General features: G+C 34.3%; 1 protein-coding gene across 1 annotated transcript; it reads right to left on the bottom strand.

Moving 5' to 3' along the window:
* Positions 1–2,820: 2,820 nt before the first annotated feature.
* On the bottom strand, positions 2,821–7,840 carry LOC145608578 (protein tesmin/TSO1-like CXC 2). The gene is made up of 10 exons (XM_081664193.1): positions 7,540–7,840; positions 6,595–6,755; positions 5,771–6,482; positions 4,926–5,347; positions 4,750–4,827; positions 4,314–4,494; positions 4,134–4,229; positions 3,970–4,036; positions 3,702–3,855; positions 2,821–3,609 (listed from the first exon to the last, which is right to left on the bottom strand). Exons 1-10 carry the CDS (start codon positions 7,588–7,590, stop codon positions 3,264–3,266), a joined length of 2,268 nt encoding a protein of 755 aa, XP_081520319.1. The 5' UTR covers positions 7,591–7,840; the 3' UTR covers positions 2,821–3,263.
* Positions 7,841–10,788: the final 2,948 nt, after the last annotated feature.

Below are 10,788 nucleotides of genomic sequence, written 5' to 3'. Positions count from 1 at the left end.
TGTAGTTTTAATATACTCATTTGTCTAATTGACTCTTTCGTTATATTTCATCTTTCATTTCATTATACACGCAAAATAAGAAGATAATAAATATGTTATAGATGTATTTTATCTAGCTATTTTTTAATACAATTTTTTTTTTCTTTTATTGATTAAATTTTGTGAAATAACTGTGCATGGCACGGGACCTAATCTAGTTGGATTCTAATATTGTGTATTGATTCTAATAGGAATACCTCATTTACTCATCACCGTAATACTTTGCTATTTAATCAAATACCTTATACAAGAAGTAAGGTGGTCACACCATGTCTCTAGTCATATATAAAAATTTGTGAATAAATAAAGTAGATAAGTATTCGAGCACTCCATAATTTAAAAATCAATATTTTACACATCTCTAGATCCCTCATTCCCTCCCCTTCACTTATACATTTAAAATGAGTATCACTGTACTAGTAAGGAAAATCATTAAGGGCCTGTTCTGATTGACTGAACTGAGCTGAATAGAACTGAACTGAATTTATTGGAGCTGAACTTAATTAAACTGAATATTTTATGAAAGAAGGAAATTATGACAAGAACTGAACTAAACTTATTGAAGCTGAACTGAACTGAAAATAAGCTGAAGAGAACAAGCCCCTAAGGGTCTACGCCCACAGTGAGCAATTGTAGCAAATAGAGGCAAATGAGGTACAATATATGAAAAAACATGGGAGAAATGGTTAGAAATTACTAGTTCATCCTTGTGCACGAACAACTACTTATCACATTATTTTGGGATATTAAATTATAAACTATGATTGCTAATATAAAATTAGAAACTATAATTGATTGTCATTCACCTGAAAAAGAAGAGACTTGCAAATTTGCAATTGGAAAGTACAACAAGGAAACAACAACAATAAAAGAATGAACAGAAAACCTCCAATCAGCCCAACAGTTAGCAAAGAATTAATTAACACAGTGAAAAAACTAAAGCTAATAAGACTAGAACCATTAGTTAGCCACAAAAAAACAGCCCCTGTCATTGTCGTGGGCCATATTAATAGAATAAGGATTTGAAATATGGATCATGAGGTCCTCCTCCAAGATAGCCAAGTGATGGGCAAATGTTGATGGGCTAGTAGTGTCATGTGCAAACACTGTTGGCCTTCCCTCCTTTTGTTGGAAGATACAAAACATTACAATCCCTTACATATATAGACAGAGGCGGTAATCAGATCGTTCGGATCGAGTTTATATATGATCAATTCAGTTGGGGTCATGTTTGAACTAAAATTTCTAGGGTTAACAATCTTATTAATGTCTATAGGCTTATTTTGATAAATTAATTAGTGAAGTATTATACACTTTTGCACTTGGTTCTGATCAAATCAAGTCAAAATAAAGTCATGTAATTTTAAGTACGTAGAGTTTGGGTTTCAATTTGGGTATTTTTGTTGGATAATTAGGTATGGCGGATTTAAGTTTGGGTATTTCAGTTGGATAATTAGGTTTGGCGGTATGAGCCATTTTTATCTTTTAGTATATACTAGTGTATGATCTCGTGCAATGCACGGAGTAACAAAAATTTGTATTTCAATAATTTTTTAATAATTTTTTTTTCTTTATAAAAAGTATGACAAAGGTCAGTATATTTTTTTAAAAAATGTTTTGCTGAATTTAGGAGAGAAAGAATATATTAGTAAAGTAGGAAATAAAATTACAGTGAATTTAAAAATTCCTAAGATAATTTTGGCAAAAATGTAAAAACAAAAATTGGCGGAAAATTATTTAACCATATTTTGACAAGTGTCATGTTTAATTTGCTTTTATTATATAGTTATTGATTATTGATGTAGACTTATATTTACTCACTTTGTCCTTATTTGATATGTCACATTTTTATTTAGAAGTGAACTATACATAACTACTTACATTGTCTAAAGTAAAACGATATCATCCCTAAACTTGTATTTTTCTCTATAAATGTCCATTATCTCCCAATACAGTATATAACACCCCCACAAATGGTAATTGAAGGTAATGAAAGTTTTAGATGAAATTAATTCATTTGGGATCCAAACTGGCCAATACTATTTACATCAAAATAAAGGTAAAAATGTAAATAAGATCCCAATAAAGGAAAATTGCACAAACAGAGGTGTGGCAATTCAGGTCAGCGGATTGGGTTCGGGTTAGATTTTGGGTCATGCTTAGAAACTATCAAAAATAGGTAAACCTTAATATTATTATGAAATATGAAATTTGGGTCAAATCGGGTCGAATTCGAGTTGTTCGGATTCGGATTCGGATTTCTCTCTGTTACTTCGGGTCGGGTCAGGGATTGTCAGCCCCCGTGGCATAAATGCCATCATCACATATTCACATATCTCTCCCACATTTATTTTCTAGAATTTCACAATTTATTTCACAATTTGTTACAATAGAAATTTGAGGAATATAGTTGGTATCCCTTACATTAGTCCCATACTTTATTTAGTGGAAATCGGAAAATTGATCCTCATAACATGTGATACGGCCACCAGAAAAATCCCTATTTACTTATATTAGGCCATACCGCCATACAATACTTGGAGATTTTAGGCTGCCTTTCAAAGCCAACCTGTTTTTAGGTGTTACCATTACAATTGAGGACTATTATGGGAAAAAAAAAAAAAAAAAAAAAAAAAAAAAAAAAAAAAAAAAAAAAAAAAAAAAAAAAAAAACCAAACCTTAAGCTTGATGTATAATGCAGAAATATATCAAAAGGGCAAAGGACACAATGAAATGAGGAAAGAACATATTTAGATTTTATGGTAGTTATGATTTTCTGCTACTGTCAAAATTTATTTACAACATATATAGCTGGGATTTAGACACCCAAGCTTTCATGGTGTTCTATAATCTTAAAGACGCGAAATAGAAAGATACGAGCAATATGAAAAGTATTATAGTTCACTGTACCACCCTTAGGATAGCGCTAGACTACCATTGGGCTGTTACAGTACTTACAAATATACTAACATCCTAAAATAGTCTAATACATTCACATCCTAGTTTGGAACTTAAGCATTATGAAATAGTGAAAAGAATTTCACCTAACAAAAAATTGAAATGAGAAGAAAAAAAAAAATAATAGCAATATTATACAGCTATGGCATAAGGGATTGATAGGTGTGTTATAAGGACTATAACACTAATTAGCACACTTGTAACTCCACCTAGAGAAGTAGAGATGATAGGTGTGTTATTACAAATTTCCATGGTAATTTGCAAGTTCAGCGTCTTGGACTGAGTGAAGGGAACGATGGGATCGACTGCAGGATCAGCTTACGGCTGCTTGTACGTCCGAGGGTCTGTCCATTGGCATGGTGAGGAGGAGAGACCCTCTTACTGTTTGGAGACAAAGTCTTTAAACCACTGCTGGGAGGACTGCAGTTTTGAAGAACTGTAGGAATTTCATCTGCTGCACTTTTAAAATGCTTCTCAGGCCTAGATAATGTTCGAAGAAATGTTGATCTTCCTGGTCCATCAACTTGGTGCAGACCTGAGGATGAAGTAATCATTCCTAAAGAAGATCTTGGCGGCTTTCCCTTCGAGGAAGTTGCCATTGGAACTGATGGTCTGTCACATAGAAAATTACCAAATAAGTACACATAAAGTACAACAGTTCATTGTTGCAATAAGGGTTTGAATTAGGATTTAGAATGTCAAACCTGAAAAGCCTTGATGGTGTCATAGGGATGGCGAATTCAGAATGTTGGTCATCATCATCGTGGAATGCATGTATATCTGAACTTTTATCCTGCATGGATTTCTCAGAGGCTTGTATCTTCTCCATTTCTGCTTCTGTGCCAATCAGATTGGACCCTGCAATATGAGTTAACATCACACAACATGCTCAATCAATTAGTCTCATTAGCAAATCGTGAGAGTCTAATAAATGGTGAGCAAAATTGTAGAGCATAGAATGATCCAACTCACCGTCTTTTCTACCAAATGCATTTTTACACCCCTCACATCTACAATTGATGGAGCATCCAACACCGCCCTATTATATAGTAAAAGAAATTGTTTAATATGATTTGCAATATTGCATTTGAGGACTGAACAGACATCTAAAGAGGTGAAGGACTCAAGGGGCAAACCTGATAACATTCACAATATTTTTTCAGACAATTGGACTTCTTGCAGTTGCATCCTCGCTTGTGACGGGCTGATGCTGGAGTTCGGGATGTATCTTCCTGTTAAGTTGTTTTAATTGAGTCAAAAAAGAGGCCAGGTAAAAAAATGGAGCTAGATTTTCTTCTTTTTAAATATTTCCTTACCCCGACCTCTTGAGCTGAATCTGCAGTCCTGATCACTTTGGGAGCGAATGCTAGTGGGTTACGAGATTCAATCTGCTTACGAGTTGCAAGAACTGTTTCTTCATGAATGGGCTTGTTGAAGCAGTCTTGACAGGAACATGGCTCAACACAATAAACACCAGCAGCGAAGCATTCACAATAGCTGCACCCATAAAGAAATGTCAAACCAAAAGATCATGTGAGTTGCTTGCTAAAGCAAGATGATCCAAGCATTCTTGGGTTGTTTCAACAATTCAATTCAAATTCTTCCTCTTAAAGCATATTACCATACAAAATTTCTACTAGAAATCAAATATGTACAGAAATAATAAATGTGTGTCATGCGTAAGACAAACTTTCATCAACACATACTCTTCCAATTTCTTAGTTTAAACAACACAAGAAATGAACAACTTACAGCTTCAAGCACTTTGATTTTTTACAATTGCAACGTTTACACGACGACTCCGTTTCCCCAATAGTCTCAAATTTGCGCCTGTAACAATTTATACAACATCAGTCAGAAAACTCATGCTTTAATGGAAAGCCTGTCAAGCAATATTCTACTAGAAATCAAAAGTTAACTATACTTGCCTCTTTTTCTTTGGACTATTTGAATTTAAGTCCTCAGTAACTGCATACACTGATGCTTGAGAAGAATCTTCTGCCATATCAGCTATATTTTCAGCAGGACCAACATCTTCTCTTAAAGACGAAGTTAAGGAGTTCATAAAAGGATCCTGAGTATCTGTAGAAAGCAACTCCTGGTTGGAGATTCCACTGCCCTTCGGTACTCCTGCCAGTGCATTTAAATGCAGGCCAATACCTGGCATAATGCGCTTTGCAGGATCAACCCTGGGCGTGATGGGCAGCCTGTTGGAGGATGGAGGATTTTCTTCATTTGGTAAAGAAGACATAGAGCTAGAGAAAAGTACACTATCTATACTCCTCTTTGTTCTAGGCATTTCAAAGGTAAGGCATCGCCGTCGCAATCCCCTATGAATATTACTGGAAGGCTGCAAGTTCAAAACAGAAACATGCTCAACAGGAGTTCTCCATACAGTCTTTTAAAAGAAAAAGGTTTTGAAAGCACTTAACACAACACTTTAACCCTCTATGCAAGAATAAAAAAAATGACAATCACACAGAAAAAGGTAGTATGATTATATGAGCAAAGCTAGAATCAAAGTTGCAAGGACATCACTATAATTAAAATACGAATTTCAGGGTTGAAAATTCAATAAAACCATTTATAATCCACCAAATTTGAGCCAAATACAAGATCAAAGACAAAGTTATGCATCCAAATAGGCATTGTAAACAGATCCAATGTCAGAATAGAGAGCATGTAAAACTTAATAAAGGTGCATGCAAACAAAGTGCAGAAAAACAAAAGGCATATGTTTATGAGCAGATAAGGATAAGGAGGGCTTTATCACCTGCTTTCCTGGTTTTTCACCAGAAAAGAATTCATTGACAGAGGCACTTTCCAAATTCTCTGATGGCTGGTCTATTTGATTCAACTCGGTTGCCTCTGTGGGTTGAGTTGATTGTTCTTTAGTTTCATGTGCTTCATGACAACTAGCAGAACCAACTTGAAGTGAAGTTTGCAGATCATATGCCTGCTCGGATGGAAAGCGTGCCAAAAGAGACACGAAAACATTTGTTTCTTCTTGTGACTTTGGCAATGACCCTTTTGAAGTTTCTGTAACATTAGGTGAATCAAATATAAAAAGGTCACTACTACCAGATATCAGGCTCTGCCAATCACATCCTTCCTCTTCGTTATCATGGTTTGTCTCCTTAGCATTCAATTCTGTCTCAAAGGAACCTCTAACAGAAGGTTCTTGGATAAACTGAATAAGGGCTGCTGATGTGTCTGGCTCACATGTTGTTTCATTGCCAGAGGAACTCACTGCCTCACAGTGGCGAGGACTTCCACTGTCATATTTAAGTTCCCTTGGTAGCTCGGCTGCACAATCTGATGCATCTTCGAGTGGCTGGGCAGAACCTTCACCACCATCACCCCTAATTTGTACATTTGGCAGACTTTCAGAGTGAAGCTCCGTGCTACCGTCTTCTTCTGTGATAGAGTCTTTGTTTCCTTCATCTGATGACAGCTGATGTTTAGTGAGATCTGAAACCAAATGCCTTTGACAGCAACAAAGATAAAAATAACAAGTCAAAAACTGATGAACATTTATTCATTATGATGTTACTGAAACACAGACCTTAATATGTAGTTTATGTACATTAACCCTACCTTCTTAAGAACTTATTATCCTTTTGAAAGCTCACATGGGGTGAAGTAAAAACTGATGGAGGTGAGGTAAAACTAAGCGAGCCAAACGTCTGAGAAACGTGAATCGTCTTCGTTGGGTTGATAGGAGACAAGCTGTTGATGAAGTTGGAAAAGGGAGACTCCTGTATAGAAGTGAAATGCATACAATTACATCAAACAATTACTCAAAAGAGATAGCTTTGTATCACATACACAGCATGAAATCTGTAAAGTATTACTACTGAAATAACAATCTTTGCGCAAAAATCATCAATATAGTAAGAAACTTAAAGATCAAAAACCCTCACAATTAAATCAAGTAGGCATTATTAGAAAGATTTTTTATTTGGAAAAACCCCATAAACCTCAAATGTTTCTTTGATGTAAAGAGAGTCGACAACTCGACAATGATGTATACGACATTCGATCCTATCATTAGATATGATAAATTGTATACTCAAAACATGGTTTAGGACCTAAAATCAACCCACAAAAAATTGTGTTTCAATTAAACATACACCCCCAAGTACTTTCAAATTTTTTTCCAATAAACCTAATATTGATTTCAACAAACCAAAAAAATTGTAAATAATCAAAAGACTAAAATGTATCAAAATAATAGCAAAGAAACAGGAATTTATTATTTTTCATAAACCCCAATGTGAAATCAGGGTATTAAGGAAAACAAAACAAAAAAAACCCATAAACTGCAACAAAATAAATCGATCAAAACAAGCAAAACCCTCAAACAAAAAATCATAAAATTGATTTCAAAAACTCAAACCCTTAAAAAAATTGAATCAGAGACATGCAAAATAAAACCAAAATCAAGTCAACGAACATTACAAAACCAAAAAAAAAACCCAACTTTTCTACAAAATTAGCAACAAAACAGGCTAAAAACGGAGTAAATTTGAGAAAAATAACCTCAAATTTAGAAACGGGTGTTCCGATCTGATTCCTTTCAGGGGTGTCCATAATCACAACTCATACATACAAAAACAAAATCAAAAGCCTCTTGATTTTTATTTTATGTTTGTATCGAAGACGAAAACCCGAAAACACGAAGAATAAATTGTAATGTAAATGCGAGGGGATTATAGTTGTGAAAAATGGTAAAAGAAGAGTGAAGTGAAGTGAAGGAGAGAGAGAAGGAATGAGTGAGATTTGAAGGGAGGAAGGAGCGGGAAACAGATTTTCTCGTGCTGATAACCCGACCCTACCTTTACCCACCGTAGAATACTACTAGTCGTAGTATTTATTATTCTTTTTTTTTTAAGAATTTTTTTGTTTTAAATAAAAATAAAAAAGTGTATAAAAGACATTGTAAGTAACGTATTGGCTTTTTTTTTTTTTTTTTTTTTTTTTTTTTTGGAAAAGTAACGTATAATTGGGTTTGATTAATTGTTGATAATGGAGTATTTATGTTGCTATTCTTTTGCATGCCGAGCTAGATTTTATGCTTTGACCCAGTATTTCAGCTTTTTGATTAACGTAATTTTATAATGGCTAACTCTTTTTTTTTTATTAAAAGAAAAATACTTTTTTCTTCTTTTTTTAATTAGTTTCATACACTTTTTTTTTTTTTTTAATTTCTTTGTGAGAAATGAGACATGGGTTTTATAATATACGTAGTAGTTTGTATAACTTAGCATAATTAGTGGTAAGTAAATTAGAGGGTCTACTACCTTTCAAAAATAAAAAAATAAAGGTTCCAACTTCCAATATGTAAGAATAGCTTAATGAAGTAAATAAATTAAAGTTATCCTATGGATTTTGGGTTACACTAGGTATACAAATAGTACAGTTTGATGAGGAGTGAGGGGATGGAGGGATGGTTAGTCCCTCCATCTCCCCCATCTCCCCGGGAAAGTATACGCCACTAATTTGTAGAGTCCACTAGTACTCTAATAACATGGCGTTGGTATTAAATTGTGTTTAGATTATATCATCTAAATACCAAAATACTTATTCAGTAGTACCAACGAATGCAAAAATGTTTAGTTGATATCAATATAATCCTTGCTGGTATTTAGATGATACCATATAAACACAATTTAATACCAACGCCGTGTTATTAGAGTCCTAGTGGACTCTACAAATTAGTGTCTTAGACAACCTCCCATCTCCCCCCATGTGATGGGGGTTCGACTCCTCACAACCCCCATTCCTATGATAGGGTGGGGGCCCCTCCCCGTAGTTAACCGAAAAAAAAATTATTACAGATTGATCTAAACTTAATTGAATACTTTGTAAGTTTACGGAATAAGAGTCATCAATCGATATATATTTTAGGGCTTTAGGCATTTACATGAAATACATATTAAGAGGTCGTTTGGTTGGGGATATACATCAAAGGAAATGAGAATCAACTGCCCTCATTCCCTTTATTATTGTTGGTTGTTAGGTCTTTTTTCTCATTCTCTTTAGTCTTTAATTACCTTCTCCATTCTCCCAAATCCTTCCAAGTTGATTCTCCACCCTCAATATTTCCATTCCTATTCCTTAGTAACCACCACACCACCACCCTCATATACCTACCTACACCACCAGAAACCCAACCACCGCCCCTCTACCCCTCCCTCCCCTCCGCCGAAACCCTTCCCCACCACCATAAAAACCTAAAACCCTCCCCCTCCCCATAAAATGGTCAGCCGACATTCCCACTACCCCCAAAAGCCTAGCGCCTAGGCATTTGTATCCTTCCTTGCTACTTATATATACTCTATGTTAGCCCAATTGTGCTAAACTACATCTTCTAAGGGCATCACAATTTCCAGCTTCGTTAGTTTTTCGTAAAATGACCATAACTTTCTCGTTTCTTGTTGGAATTGGGCATGTGACCTATTGTCGGAAAGATCTTGAACCAAGCTATCACTTACAACTTGAATCACCTCAAAACCACTTGTAGTTTGAGAGATATCAGTGTTCAAGTCAGCCCTACTAGATTTCGAGTCACAATTTAACACTAGTAGCTAGGGACTTTTGAATATCACAAGCAAGCCCCTACATATAACCATTGGAGTGCGTTGTTCTTAAAGGCGTGGAAGATCAACTAATTGGTTTAAATTTTAGGGGTGATATTTAAGATCTGAGATCAAATTTCTTTTACATCATTTGTCTTTGTGACTCTCTTTGCAACAAAAATAAATAAATAAATCTCGCGTGCGTGCTCTTTTTAATTGATCTTACTGTTTCATTTATCACATTTTCCAAGTATAAATCTAACTATCGATAACTTCAATTCTTAATAAATAAAACTTATAATAATTGATATTATATTATGATAACATTTTTTGAGACAATTCAAACAAGATCCCACATGATTATATGTTTTTTTTTCTATGCATAACACACAATAAATGATAAAAAAATGAATGTATCAATAGTATATAAAAGTCAAATTAGATAAAGCGTAAAATGAACGGAGGAAGAATATCCTTAAAGGCTGTATATATTATAAGTTTATGATTTCAGACTTATAATAGTACGTAACATATTAACATATATAGCAATATATATATGGTGTAGGTCATGCATTCTTTGCTTGGCCTTATCACGATGATTCCTTATAACAAGTTACGCGATCATGCTGGTAAAATTCCAGATAATACGAAATGAGTCTAGGCAATCTAAACAAGAAGGAGGAGGAGTTTGGTCCACAAACAAGACCAACGGGTGTTCCATACTAAAACTAGTTGGTGATAGTAAAAGTAACTCATCTATCTTATTATAAAGTGGAAAGTTCTCCTCTTTCTCTAATGCAGGACACTCACAAATGGACTATAATGAATTTCAAGTTTCAATACATATCTAAACTTTCGGTTAAATACTTTCATAAGTCGTTAATAATATTAGTTAAACTTATAATAAAAATAAAATTAGGAGAGTTAATTTATAAAAATAAAAAAGACCTAATGCATTACCATTGACTATGGTGTGTACACCTAGAATCTCCAACACATTGACTTCTCATGAAAACCCACATATAAGTAGACAAAACAACGTTTGTTTTACGGCGTCAAATATTACTAATTTTCTTATTCTAGTTTTTTTTTCTGACGTCGTTGGTAACTAAACTAAACTGATGAACCCTTTTTTACAATTACCTATATGTTCCATTTACCTTAATCTTACCAAGTCTAGGTGTAATATTTCTGACTTGGGCATCTAAAA

This window comes from Chenopodium album, chromosome 23 (assembly GCF_948465745.1).
Source record: "Chenopodium album chromosome 23, dcCheAlbu1.1, whole genome shotgun sequence".
In the NCBI taxonomy this organism is placed as follows: domain Eukaryota; kingdom Viridiplantae; phylum Streptophyta; class Magnoliopsida; order Caryophyllales; family Amaranthaceae; genus Chenopodium; species Chenopodium album.
Note: the sequence above shows the minus strand (reverse complement) of the source record. Positions and strands in the feature narration are given on the sequence as shown.

Coding starts and splice junctions, on each gene's coding strand:
- LOC145608578 (XM_081664193.1), bottom strand. CDS start 7,590: ATGGACACCCCTGAAAGGAATCAGATCGGAACACCCGTTTCTAAATTT. Junction 6,483..6,594: donor GATAATAAGTTCTTAAGAAG/GTAGGGTTAATG, acceptor TTGCTGTCAAAG/GCATTTGGTTTCAGATCTCA. Junction 4,230..4,313: donor ATTCAGCTCAAGAGGTCGGG/GTAAGGAAATAT, acceptor ACAACTTAACAG/GAAGATACATCCCGAACTCC.